At 41.1% G+C, this 26,433-nt stretch overlaps 1 protein-coding gene across 1 annotated transcript in view; it reads left to right on the top strand.

Annotated features, from left to right (window-relative positions):
- The window catches only part of Abca13 (ATP binding cassette subfamily A member 13), a 428,395-nt gene that overhangs the window by 24,530 nt on the left and 377,432 nt on the right, over positions 1-26,433 (top strand). The window contains exon 3 of the mRNA XM_036201460.1: positions 3,750-3,873. Within this exon, the coding sequence (XP_036057353.1) occupies positions 3,750-3,873 (124 nt within the window). The remainder of the gene's footprint in view (positions 1-3,749; positions 3,874-26,433) is intronic.

The raw sequence follows: 26,433 nt of genomic DNA, 5'->3' as shown, positions 1-26,433 counted from the left end.
TCAACCTCCAACCAACCAAATATCCATTGGGGTGGCCTCCATTCTGGATGTGTTCCTGGAAGGGATATAGAACCAACTGGTGAAATGCATCTTTTATTACTGGTATATTACTCCTAATTTCTCTATGATCTTCTAAAACACCGTGTCTTGTGTTTGCTATTTTTCATTCATCCATTCACTTGTTCTTGCTTGTTTATTCCTTCAGCCGTCAATTATTTAGTGAATGCCTTCTGTGTGAAAAACATTGTGCTAAATTCTGAGCATAGCGGATCTTCAAGTTCGGGTAAAGGAGATTATCTCCCAGAAGCAAAGTAGACATCACGGAGAAAGCTTTTGCTTGGATTTTATGAGCTAGAGAACATAGATCAGTAGCTTCCCAGTTGCCTGACATTATCATTGTCTCCATGCCCTGTCCACCTGTGCATACAAAAGGCAGATAGGTTGGGGCACGTGCTATCAACACTTTATTGATTAGGGTGTTGGCTCATTATAGATTATAGGAGTGTTTTTCCTGAAAGTTTCTCTCTCTGTCCCTCTTTTTTCCCTCCCTCCCTCTTTCCTTCCCTTTCTCCCTCACTCCCTCTCCCTCCCTTCCTTGCTCCCTCCCTCCCTTCCTCCTTTTTTCCTTTCTTTCCTCTTCCTCTCTCTCCTCCTTCTTTTGAGACTGGGTCTGTTTATGTATCCCTGGCTGCCCTGGAACTTACTGTGTATGTAGACCAGGCTGGCCTCACACTCACAGAGATCTGCCTGCTTCTGCCTCCCCTATGCAGGGATTAATGGTATGCACCACCACACCAGGTTTCTGAAAGGTTTTTGCTATTATTTGATGTAGTAAAGCATTTTTTTTTGTTCTATGTTACATTTAGAAATGCCATGTAAATGTTTAAGAATCCAAGTTGGCTTTTAGCAGAAAGCTTTCCCCCAAACTTAAAGCATCCATTTTTTTCTTCCCACTCATGGTTGATTTTCAAGAGGGCTTGCTGTGCCAGAGGCTTGGCCATGTAACAGAAGAGTGGCTATGTCATGATGAGGGCAGCCAGTGAAGTACAGGGAGAGTTACACCATTTCGCAGGATGAGTGCAGACACTGGGGAGGAAGTGCGAAGTGCGGCAGGACTTTGTGTTTCTCAAGTGGTTCCTCAGATATCTTTCAAGTTAATGACAGGGTAAATAATAGAATGTTAGAGAGTTTAAATCTGTAGAATGGCTATCCCATTGTGTTCTTTTCGAAGCTGGGTCCTGGAACTGTGAAGAGGGGCAGCAAGGGATGCAGAAATGATACACAGATGCAAAAAACCTGGGATTGGTTGTCTGGGCTCTCTGTTGGAGAAGCTGCATCATTCTCAATGTGCAGCATGTTTATTATTTATAGTTGAATAGAGATATGAGTTATTGCACATGGGTGAAGAGGAGGCAGGGTTCTTATACACAGCCAAACAAGGAGATAGGGTAATTATAAACAGCGAACAAAGAAGCAGCAGGTTTGGTTAATGTCAGTAGCAGTGTTTGTAGAGGAGTAGTCTCCCGGCAATAAACATCCAAGGGGAAAGCTATGCTGTGTAGCACAAATCTTAGATGGTCTCATTAATAAAATCAAACCTGAGGCTAGTTATTGGTGTGAATGCTGGAAGATCAGAGAAGCAGAATAAGCCACAGCTTCCTCACCTTGGCAGTTCCTCAGCTGATCCTGTTTCCTCAGACTGGAAGCCTCTGTGTCCTTATCCGAATGGGTCTCAGCTGAACTGTTGCTCAAAAGCCTGAATGCTTAACCAGCCAAAATGCTTCTAGTTTCTGGTCCTCAAGCCTTATATACCTTTCTGCTTTCTACCATCACTCCCTGGGATTAAAGGCTCACTTTCTGGGATTAAAGGTGTGAGTCACCATGCTTGGCTGTATCCTTGAACAAATGGATTTCTGCCTCTGGAATGCTAGGATTAAAAGCGTGTGCTTTCACTTTCTAGCCTTTGTATCTAGTGGCTGTCTGTTCTCTGACCCCAGATAAATTTATTAGGGTGCACAATATTTTGGGGAACACAATACCACCACAATGGTGGACATTTTAAATATCCACACATGGATCAGAGGAAGGCTTTGCCATCTCTCTGAGCCCCACCTGGGGAAGGTGTTGCACTTCCATGGAGCTGATTCAGTGGGGTCCTTGACATAGCTGTGCCCATGTCAAGCAATTGACATTCAATCAGGACCTGACTTGCCTTCTACATTCCTCCCTTTCTTATTTCTCAGATGTTTAGGATGAATCTTCATGCTTAGTGCAGGGGGTTTCATTGCAGTGCTTGACACCAGACCACAGGGATGATAAGAAGCCTACCAGATGCGATGGCCAACAAAAGCAAAGGAATTGTATTACTAAACTAATGGGATTGAAGTCCTCAGATAGTCAAGGATAATTTTTGCAGTGTTAGCAGGAGAAGTGGTCTGATCATAAATCATTTGCTTTTCCAGGATATGCCAATGTAATTAATTGGGCCACATCTATGCAATCATCACTGAGGGTCCAAACACCCAGGTGGTGTGTCTCAATTATTTCCCAGTTATATCTGCTCATATATTCACCATCCATGTGATATATTAAATCCTGTCTAAGTCACCTGCCCTGAATAGTTGAATGGAGGGAGCTCATGGGTACTCCAGGTAGTTAAAAAAGTGCTCTCCAAAATGGAGGAACTCCTCAGTATAAACAGCTATGGGAGGATACTGACCAAGCCACTAGATGAGAACACACTGGCCCAGGAGGCTTCTCCCTTTACTGGTCTTACCCTCATGAATGACCAGACACATCAGAAATAGGGGTGGGCTGTTAAAAAAAGCTGAGTATCATTTAATCAGAGCTTGTTCTGGGCCTCTGGAAAGTTGGGCTACCAGTGCAGGCTGCTGGAAAATGCCAACTCACCCAGCTTTTGCTAGTGGCCCATGTAGCCAGCCAGACCAGAACTCCACCACGAAATGTCCTTCACCTCTTCACCTTCTTGAGGCTTTTTTTTCCCATTCAGGCATGTATTAGACCATCAATTTTACTATTATTTATTTTTCTCAAGTTGCCACATTAATTTCCTCCTTCCCTGAAAACCAAAGGCACCCTTCCTCAACACAACCCATAACCAGTGAAGGTGCAACATCTCCATCCCATTCCATGGTCTCTCCAAATATCCAAAGCTCCAACATAAAACTGCCCATCTCTCAATTTCACTTGTCTCCCAAATCTCTTTATAAGTACTTACCTGTTACAGCCTATTTCTAGATTTTACCTGTTAGCGTCTAAGTAGCTAACTACAGATTCTACCTATTAACATGCAACTGCCTTCTCTAGATTCTTCTTATTGATACACAACTGCCTATCTTGAAATGCTCCTCCATCCATTATTTTATTTATTCTGTTATCCTTATTTCTTTCCTTACTTTCTTAGTGTGCTTCTCATGAGAGCACTCCCTTTTCTAATCAATGAGAGTTCCCCATAGTCAGCGTCTACTGTTTAGAACCTTGTTTGGGTACCACCTGCCACATCCTGCATGGTTCCAGGGACTGACCCAACTGGGACAGCAGGAGAATAAAGAAAGGATAGATACATGGACACAGAAAAGCTGGGTTCTGGTGGGCTGGGCTTTTGGATGAAGAAGCCACTTGCCCCGCACATTATATACAATTGGACCAGGAGGCAGGATCATTGCATATAACACCCCATTTCTGGTAATAGGTGTCAGAACTAATATCTTCCTTGTGTTTATGTCCAGGTTACTTGCAAGCCCGGGATCTTCCCAGCCGGGGTGTTCTCCCTTTTGTTCAAGGACTTCTTTGCAATACTGGCTCAAATTGTAGGAACATCAGCTTTGAGAGTTCCATGGATCACCATTTTCGGTATGAGAAATACAAACATCTTTTCCTAATTCTTAGGATGGCTTTATGTGCTGCCCCCTCTCCTCAAAGCCCCCAATCTCTACAACATCATGTGATTTCTACGCATGCTTAGCAATCTGGAATGTGACTTCAGAGTTAAAAACAAATCAGTTTTATTACTTGGAGTCGCATAACAATGTCTCCTGCTGATGTCCACTGCATCTTGAGACTCATAGCATATTAAATGCTGATGAAAAAAATTCAATCTGCTTTTAATTATTTTCTGTAGTTAAACTCTGACATCAAAATTACTTGCTTAGTCATTTTTACTTTTTCATTTGAGTATCATTGGAAAATGAGTGGTTTGGGGGATGACTGCTAGATGTTCTTACTGTGTGCTATTAGATGACCATGATCTGTGCCAAGTTGCCATCAGGTAAAAGAGCAGCCAGGCACTACTTTCCTCTCTGCACTGACCCTCTTCAGATGCATGGTGTCCTTCCACTGTTTTCTTGGATTCTAACCATGCTAAGGTGTGCTGAGATAGCCCTTACTTGGTATTGCTAATCAAGAGACAAAGCAGGAGCTGGTTTAAGTGATAAGATCCAAAATGAAGAGGTTTAGCTTGGAGAATCCAAAATGTTCTGGGAACTTTTCTCAGGTGGAAGAAAGTGACTAGTTGATCATCATGTTTTGAATTTATCGGGTTGAATGATGTGGAGTTGAACTCATGCTTGTTGCAATTAAACAATTGAAGATTTTAAAACATGAAGCAAATGTTAAAACAGAAGATGTTTATCTTCCAACCTTAGATTTTTAAATTTTATGTCTGTTTTGCCTGGATATTTAATATGTGGTATGTGTGTGCCTGGTGCCAACAGAGGTTGGAAGAGGGAGTTGGATCTCCTGGAAGTGGAGTTATGGATGGTTGTGAGCTACCATGTAAGTCCTGGAAACCAAACCCAAGTCTTCTGCAAGAACAAGTGCTCTTAACTGCTGAGCCATTTCTCCACTCCCGTCTTTCTACTTTAAATAGAATCTTCCCAGATAATAATGGGTACAACAATTATAAGTGGTGCTGTTTATATAATATAACATCCTAAACTGAATAGCTTTGCAGAAACACATAAGGAGTCCATATTGATTTCTCACAGTTCTGGCTACTGGGAAGTCTAATACTGAAGTACCAGTATCTGGTAAGGATACTTGCTCACAGAAAATACCTTCTACCTGGGCATCAAATGGCAGAAAGTCTAAGGGGTCTCTCTGGAGCCTGACTTACAAAAGCACTAATTCTGGTCACCAAGTCTCCTCTCTCATGACCAAATCTGCTCCCCGTATCTCCTAATAACTTAGGGCTGAGTAGCAACATAAAGTTACAGGGCAAAAATGCAAATATTGAGCCCTTTGCAGGTGCTTATTTTCTGAGATAGGTGTGCAAAAATAGAGGAGACTCTTTGGAAGTCATATAAATACCAATCCTGAAATGCCCCATGACTTCTTCTCTTTCTCCCAAGTGTGCAGAATAAAAGAAGGAAGATTTAAGACTCTCAGAGAAGCTTTGGAGACTGAGAGTTACCATCACCTTATGTTCTCTGTGACTAGGGCTTCTCACCTCCCATCTCAATTATGTGAAGATTAAGGGACAAAATACAAAGACTGTGACACAGAATCAAGCACCAGACCAGTGGGAGTTGTAATAAGTTCTTAATAGAGTGGATACACCTTTTAAAAATCTTTAAAATCATTTAAAATCTCAACATTCTGTTATCTGTTTCTGTCTCTTTCTCTCTGTTTGCATGTCATGATGAGTGTGCAGATGTCAAAGGAAAATCTGGGGCAGTTGATTCTCTTTTTCTACTTTGTGGATACCAAGGACTGAACTCAGCCCGGCAGTGAACACCTTTACCCTCTGAGCTATCTCACTGTCTCCTGTTCTGTTTCAGTCTTCTACACGTGTGTATACAATTTACCCCACACCATTTGTTAAAGAGGATGCCTTTTCTCTAATGAGTCTTTTGATGACTTCGTCAAAAACCAAGTATCTGTAGCCTCACGGGTTTATGTTTGGATCTTCTGTTTTATTAATCTAAATGCCTGGTTTTGTGCCAGAACCATGCTGTTTTTGTACTATGGCTTTGCAATGTAACTTGAAGTAAAATATGATGTTTTATGCCTTATTTATTCATTTTGCTTAGGATTGCTATGACTATCTAAGGCTTTTACACTTCCAGAGGAGTTTTTAGGTTTTTTTTTCTACTTCTGTGATAAATAACATTAAAATTTTGATGGGAATCATATGCATCTATAAATTATTTTTTTGGTAGGATGGCCATTTTTGAACTATCTAATCCACAGTGTAGGAGAGCTCCCCACCTTCTAGTGCCTTCTTTAACTTCTTTTGAGTGGTTTTTTTTTTTTTTTTTTAAGTTTTCATTGTAGAGGTCTTTTACTTTCTTGGTTAGGGTTTTATAAGGTATTTTCTAAGGCTCCTGCAAATGGCATTATTTCCCTTATTTCTTTTAAGAAAGAAATAAGCTTGTCATTGTTATATAGAAATGCTACAAACTTTAGTGTGTTAATTTTGTAGCCCACCGCTTTGCTCCAAGTGCTTATCAGTAGTAAGAGTGGAGTCTTTAGAGAATTGTATCATATTCAAATAAAGATACCTTGGCTTCTTCCTTTCCTATTTGTATCCGTTTAATTTGCTTTTCTTGTCTTATTGCTCTAGCTGAGACTTTCCGTGCTATATTGAGTATGAGTGGAGAGAGTGGTGAGACACCTTTTCTAGGTCCAGATTTTTGAGACAATGCTTTCATGCTTCCCATTTAGTGCCATATATATATATATATATATATATATATATATATATATATTCTTTTATTTTATTGAGGTATGTTCCTTCTATTTCCAGCTTCTTCGGGACTTTTATCATGAAGAGATGGTGAATTTTCTGTATTAAGATCTTGTGATTTCTGAGCATATGTGATAGGTTACAGCTATTGACTTACATGTGTTGAACCTGTATCTCTAAAATAAAGCCAGCTTGATTATGATGAATATGTGGTCTTTTCAACACGATCTTTTGATATATTCTTGAGCTACCTTTTTTTTCCTTTTTGCTGGAGCTGAGGACCAAACCCAGAGCCTTGTGCTTGCTAGGCAAGCACTCTACTACTGAGCTAAATCCCTAACCCCTGATATATTCTTGAATTTGGCTTGTAATTGTTTTGTTGAAAATTTTTATATCTATGTTTGTCTAGGAAATTGGTCAATAATATTCATTTTTGTTGTGTTTTTAATTATCATCAGGATAACACTGCCTTACTATAAGATTGGCAGTGTCTTTTCCTTTTTTCATTTTATGGTGTTGGTCTGGTAAACTACTTTTTTTTTTTTAACTCCAAGAAATAACTAGGCTTCTTTCCTTCTTTCTTCCTTCCTTCCTTCCTCCCTCCCTCCCTCCCTCCCTTCCTTCCTTCCTTCCTTTCTTCCTTCCTTTCTTTCTTTTGTCTGGGTATGCCTTCATTTTAACATTCACATGCTAGTCTGCAGAAACTCAGGGGTTGTAAAGTCAACCTTGCAAGTAAGTGTTTATCTCACTTTCTCAAAACCGTAGTCAGTTGCAAAATTCTCCAGCATTACTAGGATTTTAAGAACGTTAAATTTTAAAATGCCTCTTGGTACTAAGGAGAGCCAACTCGGATGCGTGGGAAATGTAAGATGAAAACAGAAAGAACGGCATAAGGAATGAGAAAACAGCAAACTGTGAGAAGCAAACTGAGAAAGAAACAAGCTCTGAGGGAGAGTCTGGCACTCAGATCTGCCCTGCCAGCTGTCACTCATTTGCTTTCATGTTTCTTCAGGTATGATTTCTGCTGACTTTTAATGTAAAAACAAAACCAAACAACACGCACACAAAAGACCAAACAATAGAAACAAATCCCTCTGACTGTCTTGGTTTACAAATCCTGAAAACGTGTTTTCATTTCCAAACTAGTTGGGTATCACCATGGTCAGTTTGCTTCACGAATGGCCGTGATTTTCCTAATCGCTCAGGGGAAGCGTACTTTGGGCAGAGCCTCCAGGTACGTTCTGATGTGGAGTAGGATTATGAAAATCAGCTTCCTCATTCCTGGCTTTGTAGGGAGATTCCCCTCTGCTCCAGTAAGAGGATTTCAGAGCAAAACCACAATTATAACCAGCTGCTGATTAAGGGGCTGTTCCCACAGGGTGTTTTGTTAGGGAGTCATTCCTTGTTCAAGATAAAGTGAATAAATAGAAGCAAATTGGGAATGTTCTGTGCTGCTCACATGCTCTGCACATCTGACCCCTCCTGCTGCCAATCATCCCTTAACCCTGCCAGCATGCTCTTTGCCTAACTTGCTTTGTCCTCTACTCTTAATTTCTGCTTAAAATAGTACTTCTACTAATAAGAAAAGTTTTGGGCTGCAGAGATGGCTCATTGGCTGAGGGCGTGCATTGCTCTTGCAGAGGTCCTGAGTTCAGTTCCCAGCCCTCACATCAGCTGGGAGGGACTCAGCTTTCTAACCTCAGCTCCATGGGACCTGATTTCCTCTTCTGGCTTTGACAGGCACCTGTGCTCATACACGAAATCCCACCTCTGCACAGACATGTAATTTAAAAACAAATGTTAAAAAAGTTTCAGTTATTTAAATTATCCACATGCCATGATAGCCATTATGTTGGCTTTTTTCCCAGTCTAAAGTATTTCTAAGCTCTTAATGATCACATTCTCCCTCTGCTGCCTTCTCTGCTATGGTCTGTTCTGTCTTCATCATCACCTGTGCTGCCTCAACTTCCAGCTTGTCAGGTGACTTTTCACCCTTGTCTTTCAGAATTTCTAGCTTCTGAGATGCTCTGACTGACTGAGGACCCAGTTTTTTTCCTGAGTAGCTAAATCCTCCTGCTTCACCCAAAGCAGCCTTCGTAGATGGGAGTGGAATTGCAATATGAAATAAATGCTATCCTCCTCAGTTTGCTTGTGGTCATGCATGGCATTTTATCACAGCGATGGAAAGCCTAGCTAAGTCAGAAATTGGTAACATATTTGTGGGTCATTTCTGCGATAGACTTGGTAATATTTGGGGGAGAACTGTGGAAGGATTTTGAGGTAGGGAACCCACTGAGTGTTCAGAGTTTAATGAGCTACTGTGGGAACTTAGAAGATACTGCCGAGAGCAGTGCAGACAGTGGAGGCCAGGCTTGTGAGGTTTCAGGAGGAAGAAAGATTCTACCAGGGCTGTTCATATATTTTGTCGTAAGAGTCTGTGGTGTCTTGTTTGCTGAAGCTAGAGAATTGGAAGAGACAATTACTAAGGCATTTGAAATCTTCTGGTAAGTGTTTCCTCAGAACTATTACACAGAAGCTGTGTTCCAGAGGCAACCAAGGTTGTATCTCTTGTTGGCAGCCAAACTTGGTAGGAGTCATGAAGAGCAGCTGGGGCTTGACACCATGAGAGGTCAAGAGAGGTGAAGGTGAAGCCTCATCAGTAGTGAAAACCCCAGGATTGAAGTGGTCATGAAGAGAAGTTGAGGATTGACACAACATGGCAGGGTCAGAGTCCCTGAAGACAGCACAGGAGAGGCTATTGGTGAAGGTGCAGCCCAGATGCAGTGGAGACCCCAACATTTTGTAGATGCCATTAATATGCGTCAACTACCAAGGACAGCAGCAAGTGTGGAATGGAACCAGCCTGAGTCCACGAGACAAGCTGTGTGTGCTATAATTGGCTTTCCAAGCCCTCTGAAGGAGCCCAGAAGATTCTGAATGAGTCCCAGATGTCTGACACTGATTTTACACTCTTGAACTTTGGTTTTGCTTTGTTCAGATTGTGACTGTGCCTTGGTTCTTCCCTCTTGAAATATGAATGTATTTAACTTATTCTGATTTTACTGGACCCCCAAATTTAAAGACTTTGGGATTTTGAAGTCTTTGACATTTTAGAGAGATGTTGGAGGCTTTCAACTTTGAGAGAGTCTTTGGATGTTTTAAAAGAGACAAACATTTTAAAATGTTTGAATTTTTAAAGACTGTGGGTCTTCTAAAAGTTGTAATGTTTTATTCTGTAATTTCAATGTTATCATGCTAATTGGGAGCCAAATGAGAAAAGAAGGGTTCCAGTGGGATAATGATTTGTTTGTGTGTCGAGATGACAAAGGGTCACTTGCTCCATCTAGTTTTGGGTCTACTTGACACAAGCTGGAGTTAACTGAGAAAAAGAAACTGTAATTGAGAAAATGCCTCCATTAAGACTGTCCTGTAGGCAAGTCTGTAGTGCATTTTTAAAATTAGTGATTGATGTGGGAGCCAGCTCCCTGTTGGTGCTGATACTGGTAGCTGTAAGAATGCAGGCTGAGCAAGCCATGAAGAGCAAGCCATTAAGCAGTGTTTTTCAGCTTTTACTTCAGTTCCTGTCTCCAGTTTCCTGCCCTGCTTGAGTTCCTGCCCTAATTTCCCTCCTCAGTGATGGACTCTTATTAGAAGTGTAATATGAAATAAACCCCTCCCCCCCCCAACTTGCTTATGGTCATGGTGTTTAATCATAATAATAGAAGTCTGACCAAGACATGTGTCATCTGCTGTATTTTTCCTAATTTGTGTCTTCCTAATTTTATCCTACTCACAAAAAATTACATTGGCACCCTTATTTTAAAAATCTATTGATTTCTATAGACCCAGGAAGCAATGATGGTTACTTCAAGTTTTCAAAGGTCATAGTCACTTCTTTATTTTCCTTGGCACAGATGCCCTAACCAGTAGCTCTGAGGTGGGAACCACCCTTGCATGTTACTTTCTAATTAGACTCCTTAGAAAGAGGCAAAGAGATGGCACTTTTACAGAGAGCCTATGGGTAGACTCTTTGCAAAACTGTGCATGCCATTATTACCACAACATCTCTAGAGTTCAGAATATTGAATAAATCATAATTATACTTGAACCTTAAGATGTAATTTAAAATGCCTCATTTGGTTTCAGGCTTATTTCAAATCTAACGCTATTCAGCCTTCCAGTTTCTCTTGTTTGAAATGTCAAGGTCTGTGTTTTGCTGGGCTGTAGTATATTTTGAAAACATATCCCTTCTCTGTATTCATATATTTGGGACTGGAAGAAGCTTCTTTAAACATACATTGCTCCTTAAGTGTCAACCATATCCTCTTTAGATGATATGCAGCAAAGGTCTTATACCCTGGACTTCAGAATCAATAATGAAATAAGTCAAGAGTTTGGGGACTGTTGAGATTCCCCACATGTTGTTTACATAAGAGAAGGCCTCAAAATTTGAGATTTAGGTGCTAAGCATGGCAAGCTATGGACTGAACTGTGCTGTCCCATAATTCAGATATTGAAGCCGTAACTACCCATATGACTGTACCAATGACAGGACCTTTACTGAATTAAAGTTCACAGACATCCCAAGGGAGGATCTTTGATAGAACAGACCTCTTCCAAGGAAAGGGAGAGACACCAGAGTGCTTCTCTGTTCTGTCTGGACATATCTAAGAATGGCCATCTATATACCATGAAGATGCCCCTTCCCTACTTTTGAGCCCAGCACACCCAGGACCCTGCTATCAAGGCCTCCAACCTCCAGATCAGTGAGAAAAGATATTTGTGTTATTTCACACACCCAGTGCATGGTGTTGTATTACTGCAGCCCAACTAATGTACTTTATGTTTTCAGACATAGTTCCCTTTGAGTCATTGATGCTGCTTCACATTGGAGTTAAGGTCCTCACCAGAAAACTATAATGTTTGGGCTTTCATGGAAGCCATTTTTCTTCATTGTTTCTCTTCCTTTGTGAAGAACAATCTTCCTTATTTGTCTTATTGTGAAAGTGTCAGTTGAGGCAATGGAAGTGTGCAGTTCTGCCCTTTTCCTATTCCATTGTCCTTTCTGACCCTAGTGACAGTAGGTCAGGGAAAAGCTTGGAGTCAGTGTAAGTTCTCAGCTTTCTTCTTTTTAAAAGTCATTTTGCGGGCTAGAGAGATGGCTCAGAGGTTAAGAACACTGACTGTTCTTCCAGAGGTCCTGAGTTCAATTCCCAGCACCCACATGGTGGCTCACAACAATCTGTAATCTGGCTCCCTCTTCTGCCTGCAGAAATACATGCAAACAGAACCTTGTATACATAATAAATAAATCTTAAAAAAAAGTCATTTTGCTTCTCTAGGGCTTATGGATTTCACACCGATTTTTAAACTTTGCTTGTTTATTTTTACAAAGTGCATGCTAAGATTTTGATTGATGTTACGTTTTTAGGAAGAAAAGGTGAAAAGGTGACTCATTTGAAGTACACAGCCCAATAGTGTTGACATATTCACATTTGTAAATTACAGTTAACATTGATCATCATAATCAATTAAGTTTTGTCATCATTTCAAAAGGAAAAATCTGTGTCCTTAGCTTTCATTTCCTCTACCCTCAGTGCTGGGCTTCAGCAGCCAACCTTCCTTTTCTACAAATTTCAATCCTGTGATCATAGAATTTGTGAAACTTATAGTTGTGTGTGTTTTGTCTGTGTTTGTGTGCGTGAGTATGTATTTGTGTGTATATGTGTTTATATGTATGTATCTACATGTGTACCTATGTGTGTATATGTCTGTCTGCCTGTATGTATGTGTGTGTGTTTGTCTGTATGTATGTACCTGCATCTGTGTGTATGTGCCTGTGTGTTTGTGTACCTGTGTATGTGTGTGTGTCTGTCTGTGTGTATGTATATGTGTGTGTGTGTGTGTGTGTGTGTGTGTGTGTGTGTGTGTGTGTTTGTTCATATAAGTGTACCAGGATCTATGTGTGTGTGTGCCTATGTGTTTGTGTACATGTGTGTATATATGTGTGTGTCTTTTTTTAATTAGTAATGTCTTGGAGTTTCCTTTATGTGGTACCTAACAATATTTCATATTTTAAATTAGTGACTGACTGACTCATCTCTTCATGCATTGAGGATACTTAAGTTATTTCTGTGTTTCAGCTTTTATGAATGAAGCCGCAGTCTTTATTCAGGTGTGTTTTTCATAAACTTTCCTTAGGCTATGTGGCAGTTTTATTTAGCATTTTGAAAATTGTCAATGGTCAGACCTTCTCCCAAAGTGGCTATGTTAGGGAAAAAACTTACAGAACCTTCTATTTTCACTTGCTTTTACTTGTCTTAGGAATCCCAAACTTTGGTGGTCACACACATGGGTCACATTATCAGCCTCCCACTAGTTTTCTAGCACTGGCTCCTCTGCTGGTGAGTTATGGTGACAGTGGCTGCCACGGTTATTTCTCATGGACTTGGAGGCCACTTGTGCTGAGAACATTAGATTGCTTAGCCTGCAGATGTCTCTGGTCAGGGTTATCACTCCGTTTCATCTTCCTGCTTGCGGGTTCTGAGGGTCTGGTTTCTTTTTCTCCTCATCAGTACTTAAAATTCACTTCTTCCCTCCTTCTCTTCCCTCCTTCTCTTCCCTCCCTCTCTTCCTCTCTACTCCCTTGTCTACCTTTTCCTTTGATCCTTGTACTGGGGATGGAACTCAGGGCTTCATTTCATCTCTGCTGGGCAAGAGCTCTTCCATGGACCTCAGTCTCTAGTCCTTTTTCTTCTGAGACAGTCTCACTGCATAGCCAGCCTCCTCCCACTCACCAGCATCCAGCCTGTGCCTTGCCAGGAGCAGAGATTCAGGCAGACAGCACCTTGTCCATCTTCACTGTGGGTTTGATTTGTGTTTTCCTCCTACAGACGGTTCAGTTAGATGCCTCATAGAGTGATGAGCTGTGCATGCAACTGTAACATCATAGCAGTCCCGGGAGCAGAGATGGTCTAGTGCTCTTAGGTAGAGTATGGGACTTGTTCATATTTATGTGTATACATCTGTGTGTATGCATGTGTGTATGTGTATGTTAGTGTGCATGGGTGTATGTGTGTATATGTTTGTACTTCCCCACCATGGGAGCAAGCTCATATGACACTACAACCCAGACACAGAACTAACTCTTCAGGCAACTTGAGATATTCCCTTATGTCTTCCCTGAAGTCACTCTCTGTCTGCATGGTGTCTGAGAGGTTTTTGCACCCCATAAGCCTCTCTGCCGATGCAGTAATCCAAATCAAACCAAATCAAACCGAATTAGAAAAAGCCCCTATTTAATGGGTAAAGCGTTCCCGGGTGATTCTCCAGCCCTCCAGAGAGGAGATGGGGATGAGAGACTGGAAAACTACATGTCTGTTTTCCGGAATGCAATTTAAATACCCTATGGGAGTGGTCTTGAGCATCTCTGGGGGAGGAGCTGTGTTTGGCAGGCTTTGAGGAGGTGGGTTTGGGGAAAGAGATGGGAGAGGGGAGCTGAGGTGGCCCTTCCACCAGAACATTGTCCCCACCAGTCATCAATCTGTCCTCTGTCTCTCCAGTTTTGTCATTTTGATAATGTCAGTGGAATAAAGAATGGAACCTTATGGAATTAGTTAGTGGTTTCCAGTCAACACCATACTCTAAAGATCTGCTTGTCAGCTGGGCAGTGGTGGCACACGCCTTTAATCCCAGCACTCGGGAGGCAGAGGCAGGTGGATCTCTGTGAGTTCGAGGCCAGCCTGGTCTCCAAAGTGAGTTCCAGGAAAGGCGCAAAGCTACACAGAGAAACCCTGTCTCGAAAAACAAACAACAACAACAACAACAAGATCTGCTTGTCTTGTATGTGCCAACACGTCTTTCTTTTTATTGCTAGGTAATATTCTATTTGTTTTAATGGGCATATCTTTTAAAACTTGCATTATTAGAGGTCTTTAAACAGCATAAGATTGTTCTATGCTAGTGGAAAACTAAGGACAGTAATCAGAAATCTCTTGCATTAGCATAAAGGCTGCTCTCCCTGTGAGGCTCCCTACTGTGGTCCTTCATCCTGGTTTTCTTCTTGGTGTTGTGAGACTCTGGGCACCTTCGCTCCTGCTCTGGAGTGTGGCTGTACACATGCATTCTTTGTGACTGTGCACAAGGAAGTCCCAAAGTGACATGCTAGTGAGACAACCACTCTCTGTGGGTGTTTTAGGAGAGGCTTATGAAATGTTGATGTTACCAGGGAAAACAGGGCTTCTTTTCATAGATTCTTTGTTTCATAAATTAAAGAATTTAAAAGTGAACTCAAAGGCCAGGCAGTCGTGGCACACATCTTTAATCCCAGCAGAGGCAGGTAGATCTCTGAGTTTGAGGCCAGCCTGGTCTACAAAGCCAGTTCCTGGACAGCCAAGGCTACACAGAGAAACCCTGTCTCCAAAACAGCCACACGAAACAAAACAAAACAAAACAAAACAAAACAAAACAAAACAAAACAAAACAAGGGAAAACAAAAACAGACTCGGGAGGAAGAGCAAGGACCTTTCAGTAGAGTTTGAGGGGGAATCAACAGGGCAGGCAAGCTGAGCATCTGAACAGCTGCCTGAGACAAGAGATGGAGAAGAGGAGGAGGGAAAGTCATGTTCCATGAGTTAGAAACCGTCTGTGAGCAGCTGTGTGTGCATGTGTGCATGCATGCATGGGTGAATGAATGCAGCATGCTTCAGATTTTTGCTGATACTTAGTGGAGATCTGTAAGCGGCTACATTTTAGGAGGGGCTACTGGGGCTTGTAAGTGCATACTTCATTAAGGTGATAAGCATTCCTCCCATTTTTTTTTTTTTTTTAACTTGTCTTTAGGCATCAGCTCTCTGGAGGCAGTCTTTTGGCCAGGTTATTGACAGGCATGGTTGTATTAACCCTTTAAGAAGAGGCAGTAGTATGTTCTTGTAATCTCGCCATCATTTGGGCAGTGTAGAACACTGTGTCAGGCCTCGACAAAGCCCTGATACTGCCATCCTTTCACATCGTGTTTGAAATTTTAAGTGTGTGTGTGTGTGGGGGGGGGACAATTGTACAACTTCCTTTTCTTAAAACTGGTGAGGTACCAGGGAAATGAGAGGTGGGGTTCAAAGCTTATTATAAAGGAGTGGTCCAATCTCAGTGGCCTCCAAGTTTGCCAGTGCCCTCCTAGCTACTTCCATCAGCATTTGAGGTACTTGGGAATTTTGTAACTATGCTTGCTAGACTGATGTCCTCAATGTAGTGTTTGAGGTCTGCTCCATCTACTAAGATAATTTGTGGGATGTGTTTGTGGCTCTCCAGTTCCTATGCTCTGTGACTGACCTGGCAACACACACAGTAGTTCTTACCTCTGAGTTGGGAATCCCTAGTGAGAGGTGAACAGGAGAAATGGAGAGTGTGCAGGACACAGAGATTCCAAGGTCAGAATGTGGGCTGGGGGGGACAAAGAAAGGTGACCTTTATTTGTGACTAGTTAAAGATTGCAATGCTAGAGACTCAAATTCAAGTCACAACAGCTCTTTTTATAGCTCCAAGCCCTTAGGAGGTTGGGAGTTTTGTCATTGTGAGTCAGGAATTACAGTGGAGCAGGAGAAAGGTGTTTAGCAAGGGGACTGCCTGGTACAGCCTCAGGTTCTAGATAGTTTTGAGAAAGAGCTCAGTGCTTAAAATCATTTCAAAATGCTGCCTTTCAATCCAGCAAAGGTCAGCATGAACTGAACCTCAAGGCCATGTCTGCAGTCTGGTTGAAGGCAGTTTGCAGTGGCATTATCTGAAGCCTGCTCTCTGTGCCTTGGCTCAGTTTCTGTACTAACACACCTCCCTTCTGATATTCTTCTTGACACTGTGGAGCACCCTGGAATCCTCACTGCTGTCCTGCAATGCAGCGGCACAAGTGCATTCTCTTCTGCTGTCACTTAACAAAGTCCCACAGAATTCTTGCTTTTTTTTTTTCTTTCCTTAGAGGACATCTAATGTCTCAAACTTCGCTTCTCTATTAAACACTTGTGTCCTCACAGATTTCAAACTGCTTCTTCCCTGAAGGTGTCCTGGAGACCCCCAGACTGAGAGGCAGGTGGACATTAAGCCCAGGCTGCACCCTGACCAGCCTTATTCCTGGCTGTGTGTTATCCATGGGCATTTTCTGTCTGGCCTTGGAGTAAGAGTATGAGAGCCTCAAGCAGCTTCTTAGAATTATTATATTTCTACCTAATCATCCTAGGAACAATAATTCAGTAAGAACATGTTCTGTTTGTAAATTAATATGTAAGAATTGGTAAAAGCAATTAAATTATCATACGGTTTCTGAAGCTTACTCACTCCTGAAAGCAGCATGGGGGTCTGCCTCAGTTACACTGTTACTATGACCCTTTACCATCATTTTCTAAGAAACAGGGGCTAGCTCATCCTGATACCACCCCTGTTAAGTGGACACTGTGGTCTTACTTGAAAGATGGTTTTTCTGACTGTGATAACTCTTCTGTAATCAGAGGCTTTTTCTGTCTCTCTCGGTCCCACAGCTGCTTTTAGAATAATCACTCAGAGGCTTAATATTAGTTACAAATCATTTGGCCTATTGCTCAGGCTTATTAGTAACTAGCTCTTAAAACTTAAATTAACTTATTTCTATTAATCTATGTGTTGCCACGGGGCCATGGCATTACTGATCTGCTGGCATCTTGCTCCTTGGGTAGCTAGCTGGCTTCTCCCCATCTCTGTCCTTCTTTTCCTTGTATCTCTGCTTGAATTTCCAGCCTGGCTCTATCCTGCCTTGCCATAGGCCCAAACAGCTCTATTTATTAACCAATGGGAGCAACACATATTCACAGCATAAAGAAAGACAACCCACATCACTCTTTCAAAAAGGTCTTGACTACAAGGGATTCTTATGGGCTCCAGGCTCCTCATTTGCAAACCCAGGCATTAGCTTGACCCATGATTTCCAGGCTTTCATCTGCTGGCAGCCTCAGATCCCCACATGGCAAAACATATGGCTGTCTTTATGTATCACATCTGGTTCCTGGCCTTTGAGGGTGATACTTGGTGCCAGTTGAGGGTTGAAAAAGAAGTTGAGTTGTTTATTCCAAATAAGTTTTCTCTGCCACATCTTCCTTCCAACCTGATATCCTTACAAAACACAGCCCTCCCATCAAAGGGAATAAGAGGTAGTTTATTCTGAATCAAATATGAATAACCATGCCATAATCACACAGATTCAGATGACCTAGAGTACTATGTTCCATTGTGAAAGACATAACATGAATCTTTCATTGTCACAAACCCAGAAGAAGCCACAAATCAAGGCAATTCCCAGATATATTGATGTGACTCTGAGGCAGCTGGGTTACAGCAAAACAGAGCAATTGATGTAGGATGGTGCCTAGTTTTGGGTTGATGGAAGACAGTGTTTTGTCAAGTTAACACATTCCAAACGTTTTACTTGATAGGTTAGACTCAGGGGTGAACAATGAACTTTCAGGGAACTAAAGGTGCCCAAGGTCGTCTGGTTGTGGATTGGCAATACTGTGGTCCATCATAATCAGGAAGTTGTAAGTTTATTGGCCTTGTAGAACTTTAACGCAGTCCACGTGTGAACTTCAGTCTACATGGGCGAGATAAGGTTTTGCATAGTTGAGTGTCAGTGAAGAACTGGGTTTGGGAAGGAGGAAGCTGCCCTCTCCAAACCTTGCTACAGTGCTGGGATTTCCCTGGTACACGGAGAATCTTCTCCTCCACCCCCACTTATCTTCCTTCTCTTCTCCCTTGTCTACACATGCTATAACACTGAATTAAAGATCTATATACTTACTTTCTACTCTGAACATTTCTCATGTTAATAATAGTTGATAATATGAACATAAGAATGAAATAAGTAATCTTTAGACTAATATTTAGATCACTAAACCAGCTCTTTGTTACAGGGGAACTTTGTATCCACTTCTTTATACCAGTCTCTCCTACCTGGCAACCCTGGGTCTCCAGGGGGGTGTTAGGCACTTGGCAGGGCTGGAGAGCAGTCTCCAGAGGGCACTTTGGGGTTTTAATATGGGGTCTCTCTAGAGAAGCTGTAACTGATTTCCTCTTGTGATTTTGGCATTTGGAACACTCAAGAGGGAGACTGATCTCTCCCTCTCTCCCTCCCTTTCTCCTTTCTTCCTTCCTTCCCAGATGAGAGTCTAGGGGCTCATCTGTTGGTGAAGATGGCCTCTGTGCCCTGGGTCAGCTGGGTTGCTATGAGTCTCTGCTTGAAAGAGTGCTCTGCTCCAAGGGAGGCATTGAGGTTATTTTATTTATCATGGATGTTTGGTTTCACTGTAAGCTCTGAGCAGTGAATGATCGATCATGTCTGTGGAGGGGATTTTTCTCTAAGTCATGCAAACTTTGTTATTTATTTCCAAGGTTCTCTAGTTTATAAAACAACACAGTATTAAAAACCTCTAAAGGGTTCTATAATTTGTAATCAGGAAAAATTCTTTTCAATTTTATGCCTTTTCACTTTTTGGTGAAATTATTAAGGCCACTCCACATAGTTAAAAGGGAGGTTTATTTTGTGGGGTAGCTTACAAATGAAGGGATAGGTTGCAGGGTCTGGGAAAAGTATGGCACAGTCCAGCGGTGTTCCCTGGAGAACTCTGCTCGGTCTACCTCCAGTGTCCAGGGTTGGAACTTCCAGGCCAAGGCTGGAATGGCTACCCACTACATCTCCCCCTTTTGTCTAAATAAGAAGGTTCTAACCTAATACAAGACTATATACAAATAAATGGTTATTAAATATTGTCCAAGAATAATGAGGGATAATGACCTAGATAAGATAGAACTACAATGATTGCAAACAATATCAAGCAAGAAACACATACTAAAATCTAGGGAAGTCTAGGTGGGTGGCATGTTACAAAGATCATTCCAAAAGGTGTCCTATCCTAAAGAACATGAGTCTAATACTTAATATATTTTATCTAAGATATTATATATATACATATATAAATATGTATATATATACACATATATACATATATATGTATATATATATACGTATATGTGTGTGTATATGTATATATATATATATATATATATATATATATATATATATATATATATATATATATACTAAGTTGTAACTATAACTGCTAGTCTTCAATCTCATCAAAGACCAGAGAAGGAATATAATAATACCTGAGAAATGGGAGAAGGATGAAAGCAACTTTTGGGAGTCTTGCAAGAGTAGACAGAGACAGCTGGCAGCCTGGATAGTCACCTAATGTTTCTCAGGATTGTTGGTGCATTCAAATTGGCTACAGGCCTAGAGTATCTGACAGACCATTTTCAGAAGCAGGAATTCTGAAAGACCATCTTACCCTGTCTTGGCAGAGTTCAGTGGTCGCTTTCCTTGTGTCCTGCTTGTCCAGAAAGGACAGCATTCATACTGTCAGCAGTTGAGGCAAGGGCAGTTTTTTGCCCAATAGGCCATTTTGTGCCAAGAAGACAAACTTCCAAATGGAAATGTCTTAGAAGCTCAACATTCTCTCGGGATCAAATTGGTGCTGCCAGGAGCAATTGTGTCTCATGTCAACAGAATTCTAAGTTATTTAAATGCCATATTCTCTAGGTCTATGAAGTGTTTGAAGATTACCTGTCCATCCAACCTATGTATCTATAAATCTGGATAACCTAACTAACATAATTATAGAGATGACAAGCATAGGTGACTATAAATCTATAAGTCTTATCTACCTAAACAACCTAAGGACTAAGGCTTCATGTAAACAAAGCAAACAGTCTATAAGCAAATGTACAGTAAAAGGACAATGACTTTAAAATTGTGACAATACACAAAATATCTTTAACAGAGGTAGGAATGTATAGTGCAATATGCAATATGATAATAATCTTAAATATATATCAGTATACAGAATATCTTAAACAGAAGTAGAACATGCATACAGTATGACAGATATAAATTTACATTTGTATCAATATACAAATATTTCAAATAAGAGTAAAAATATGTGTACATTATAACAAACATAGTTCTGTATTTGTATCAATATACAAATTATCTTAAACAGGAATATAAAAAGTTTATATTTGTATCAACATATAAGAATTCATTACAGTGCAGATTATCTAAGGCTGCTATTTTACTAAATTTGTTTACTAATATATATGATAGTCTACCATAATATCTTATACCTATCCATTCCATTTTCTCTCCCCCCCACTTTTTTTGAGACATATTTTCTTTCATTAGGGAGAGTACTGAGTTTAATAGTTTCTTCTACCCCCAACCCTAGAACCATCATCCATAACCCTGAGAAATATGAAACCTTAGGGAGAAGGGGCATCGTTTTCTTAGAATTGCTTCCTGCTGTTTAGGGGGCAATGGTATCTCTGTTGGTTATTGTGAGAAAGCTCAGATAGTTAAATCTCAGTTAGACTAGCTATAGATTCTGCAGCAACTCTCAGAGTAATGGGTAAGATTGTCTGAAATTCTGGCGAGAAGTGTAGTATGATGATGATTACCATAGCATCATTCTGGATTGGGTAGAGTTGTTGTTGTTGGGGCCCCATCTTCCTTCTGGAGACTTCAGCAATTGCTATTGGAAAAAAACTTATTTTTTAGCAGAATGGAATGTTTGGATTTAAAGATGACATGACAAGTAAGAAAGGATTCCAAGAAATCAAGAGTAAGCATGGAGAGAATTAGAATCTTGAAAACAATGGTCCCTTATTATTGGTTTCCTTCTGTCTCACATCAGAGGGCTCTTCTGATATAGGACTGAAGAATCTCTCAACCTTTTCTTTTATCAATATGCTTGGGTTTAGAGAAGGAGTGAGCCAATTCCACCTCCAAAGCCAGCTTGGTTTATAATTGAATTGGAACCATAACTATTTTAGATTGATAGAGATATAGATGTTAGACAGTGAGATTTTACCCTGTGTAGATTGGTACCAATGGATTCTTTCTTTCTGTTGTAAACATCCAGATATCCAAGGCCTTATGATTTTTGGAAGATGGGTATTTCCATTATCCTAGAAAGACAAAAACAGAACCCTACCCCAACCTTTGATTGTTAAATTTTTCTTATAACTTGTAGTGATGTCACACTGGTGGATGAGCTTCTTTTACCTCTGGGATTTGTCTCTCCTATCCAAACCTCATTATTGTAGTTAAGAGACACAACACCATTAGTATACTGAATCCATTCTTCCAAAAGAGCTGATCTGACCTTTAACAGTATAAGTATTCTTTTGCATTCTGCATTAGCATTGTTGAACGTCAAGGACTCAGTTAATACTTTTCTTAATTCTTTATCTGACACAGCTTTTGTTATAGCTGTGTTCAGCCTTTGTAAAAAATCAGTGAAGGGTTTGTGCAGTCCCTGAAATATCTTTGTGTATACCTCAGTTGGTTTTTCTGGTTCTGGAATTTTTTTCCCCCAAGCATTTAGAGCTGCTGTTCGGCATAGGGATATTGTATGCTCATCATATGCGGCTTGTACATTCCTATCAGCGAAACGTCCCTCACCCAGTATTTGATCTTGGGAGATCTCAAAACCTCTGAGTTTACCTTGTTGTTCTAAATTTTTTGTCTCTTTTCTCAACTAGCCTTTCCACTGTAACTGTTGGCTACATTCTAGAACAGCTGAAATTAACTGATGCCAGTCATCTGGAATGAGTTTATGTGAGTTAGACCAAGCATTTAACATGTGTCTTACATATGTGGAATGTATCCCATACATAACTATCGCTTTCTTTATATTTTTAAAGTCCCTTATTGAAATTGGTTGTAATGTATATGTCACATATGGCTCAGAGTGTGTATCATCTTCTGGCTTCTCATGGATGGTGACAGGATAAGGCATTGTATGAGAGCCATTTGGAGATGTTACAACCTGTATGGTCTTGCCCTTCTGCTTATTAGGTCCCTTGTCACGTTTACTGAGAGTTTCTTCCAGGGCTTGCAAACGAGCACCTACGGTCTGTTCTAGGGAGTAAACCTCCTCTCTTGCAAGGGACTCCAGATTTCTCATGGAATCATGGAAGTTTTTATGTTCTTCAGAAACAGATGATTCCACAGACCTCATCTTATCAATTAATGATAATCTTTATTCCTTATATAGTGTCTGAGTAGCCACAACTTCATTCTGGAGAGTTAGTGTTCTATTCATTAAATATTCATATTTATTATCAATAAAATCAATTTTGGGTACAAGCCTGTTTTGTAAATTCTGGTTAGCCGATTTCAGAGAGAGAGTATTTTTATGTAAGTCCTGGTCAGCAGATTCCAGAGAAAGAATCTTTTTCTGTAAGCTTTCATTGCTATCTTTTAAAGCCTTTAAATCCTGGTTAGCAGATTCCAGAGAGAGAATCTTTTTCTATAAGCCTTCATTGCTATCTTTTAAAGCCTGTAAATCCTGGTTAACAGATTCCAGAGAGAGAATCTTTTTCTGTAAGCCTTCATTGCTATCTTTTAAAGCCTGTATCAGTCCCAATAATGACTCATTTTTGTTCTTATTATTAAACCAGTGTTTGGACACTGTGTGAATTATTACAATGAATGCCAAAATGGTACAGGCCAGATATGCCTTAGGGAGGTCGTATATTTCCAGGAAAATGTCATTCATCACACAGGCAAAAAAAGTTTTTAAATCCTTGTGAGGTAATGTTGTCAGTCATATTACAAGAATTACTCAAAAGTTGTTAGTCAGTTTTAAGGTGTAAAATTATCAAGTACTTTTACTTGAAAGAAGCTTACCTTTCCCTGGTTTTTTTGGTGGGGGGGTGCAGTAGCACTTTTCAGCCAGCAGGAGGCGTTGGTATAGCTCCAAAGCAAGGCCTGCTGGTGGCCTTGGCTGGCGGCAGCTGAAGGCAGGAGCCAAGATGGCGGGGAGCCGGCACTCAGGGAGGAGTGGGAACGCCTCACTCACAGCGGGTTTTCGCTGGTCTAGGGGCTAAGCTAGGGAACTGAGACCGGACCAGCTGCTCCCTTTTTTGGGAATGGAACCGTGTAGGCGTCCCCTGGTTAAATGGAACTTTGCAGGCGGGTTTAGGTGCCGGCCAGCCGGGGAGGAGGCTGAGGGTGGGAGCCGCCCAGTCCTTTGGAATTTGCCCCACATGAGCGCCAGATATTGGTGAAATTACTAAGGCCACTCCACGTAGTTAAAAGGGAGGTTTATTTTGTGGGGTAGCTTACAAACGAAGGGATAGGTTGCAGGGTCTGGGAAAGGTTTGGCGCAGTCTGGCGATGTTCTCTGGAGAACTCTGCTCGGTCTACCTCCAGCGTCCAGGGTCCTGGAACCAAGAGAAGCCTCTCCTCTTGATCCTCGGTCTTCAGCCTCCTACCTCAGCCCCGCCTCAGCCCCATAACTGAAGCCTCAGTGGGGGTTGGAACTTCCAGGCCAAGGCTGGAATGGCTATCCACTACAGATATGCTAAAAATTTAATCTGGTTCTTAGTTACTTTAACATGCTTGCAGCAACTTATGGAATTACTTTTCTACTTTATTCCAAATCAGTAGTTTTACTGATTAAAACAAATTCCTACTGGATTTGAGCTTCACTGTAGGCAGCCGAACAGTGCTGCCATACAAAGTCATGAGGGTACTTTCTAATTACATACACACACACAAATGGACACACACACAAATGCTCACACACACAAATGCTCACACACACAAATGCTCACACACACATACAAATGCTCTCTCACACACACTTTTCCCAATCTGGGCATAGACACATATCTATAGGGCCCATATCCCAGAGAAAGAAGATTATGAGTTCAAGGTCAGCCTGGGCTGCATAGGGAGACCCTGTCTTTCTCACACACGTACAATCCATACATGGTTGTTAAAAGATTTAGAAAACTACATCAGGCTTATCCTTTCTTACTTAAAATTTCAGTGTGTGTTTCCCTACAACATTGGGTCTGCCTATGGGTCACTGGTGGGAGATGACAAGGCAGGTTCCCAGCAGCCTCTAACACCTCTGTGTGGGAGTTGGCTGGAGGAGCACCTGGAGGAGACTGGAGAGTCACTAGTGATCAAGTTTCCTAAGTGTTCTGTTGCTTATTCTGGGCCCTCTGTGGGGTTATATTTTTTAGGACCCTATTTTTTTATTTTTTAAGAAAATGTTAAATTAATTATTATTATTTTGTTTGTTTTTACATCACAACCAAAGTTTCCCCTCCCTCCTCTCTTCCTGGTTCCTTCCCTAGACCTCCTGCCTACCCCCACCCTATCCACTCTTCTTCCGCTGTTTCTCTTCGGATACAGATGGGCTGGCCATGGATATCGGCCAGCCATGGTATATCAAGTCGTGGTGAAACTAGGCTCCTCCTCTTCTGTTAAGCCTGGATGAGGCAATCCAGTAGGAGGAATGGGTCTCCAAAGCAGGCAACACAGTCGAGACAGCCCCTGTTCTCACAGTTAGAAGTCCCACATGAAGACAAAGTTACACAACTGTAACATATATTACTATTCACCTATTCACCTAGAATTAGAGTTTATGTAGTTTTTCTTAGCATTTTCTATATTTATAAAATATAAAATATATATATATATATATATCCTTGTAGGAGAAACATTGCCCAATGCTAAAATAAAATTAAAAGAAAAGGAATGCAAGAAAATATAGTTAGAATGTTAAAAGGTCTTATTAATAAAAAAACAGAAACCAGATATTGGGATGAATGCTGAAAGATGAGAGAGACAAAGGAACAAGCTACTTCTTACCTCTAGGACTCCTCAGCCTGAAAAGCCTCAGCCAATAGGCTTCTAGCTGAATGAACTTGCTCAGCTGAAAAGGCTTTAGTTCCTTTCTCCTCACATCTTATGTACCTTTCTCCACCCACTATATCACTTCTTTTCTCAACCTCTCTAGCGCTGGAATCAAAGGCTTGTGTGCTTCCCAAGCAAAGGCATGAGATCTCAAGTGCTGGGACTAAGCGTGTGTGCCACCACTGCCTGGCTCCATTTCTCTCCTAGACTGAGTCAATCTCATGTAGTCCAGGGTGGTTTTGAACTCACAGAGATCCAGATGGATCTCTGCCTCCTGAGTGCTAAGATTAAAGGCACTGCCTGGCATCTATGTTTAATCTAGTGGCTTGTTCTGTCCTATGATCTTTAGGCAAATTTTATTAGGGTGCGCAATCACCACAAGAAAATATTTTAATTAAAATTTAAAGCAAATGAATATGATAAAAAAGATAATCTACTTAGAACAAATAAGTTGTATACATAAAGGAAGGCAGAACTAATCATCTCCATGGGAAAACAGTTACAATCCTTGAATGTTCAATGCACAGAGTTCCTCTTTACCATTCTCAAAAGAGAACTCTCGTTTCTCTTCCTGGGTACTAAGCGGTATTTCAGGCTTGAATCTGTATCTCCACTGTGCTCCAGGAGAAGCCACTGGTGCCTGCATCTTCCAACATCTTGGAAGTGCAGCCCACATCACTCTCTGTAAACCCCATTTTAATCAGATAAATACATAGGCATGGATGAATTCAATCACGTAGGATTGATGTTCGCCATATCCAAGTGTTGACTACCCTGGCAAGGGTCACCATTTAGGGCCAGCAATTCCTCAAAATGTCAAAGCATCAGAAATACAGAGCAGAATAGTATAGTTAATGCTTCACACCTAATTTGTTAAAGGTCTTTGCAGGGTCCACAGTGGATCCTGAATCTGTCTTTTCCCTTCCTCAAAAACCTCCTCCATCTT

The sequence above is a fragment of the Onychomys torridus genome, chromosome 10 (assembly GCF_903995425.1).
Source record: "Onychomys torridus chromosome 10, mOncTor1.1, whole genome shotgun sequence".
Lineage (NCBI taxonomy): Eukaryota > Metazoa > Chordata > Mammalia > Rodentia > Cricetidae > Onychomys > Onychomys torridus.
This window is presented reverse-complemented; position numbering and strand designations above follow the sequence as displayed.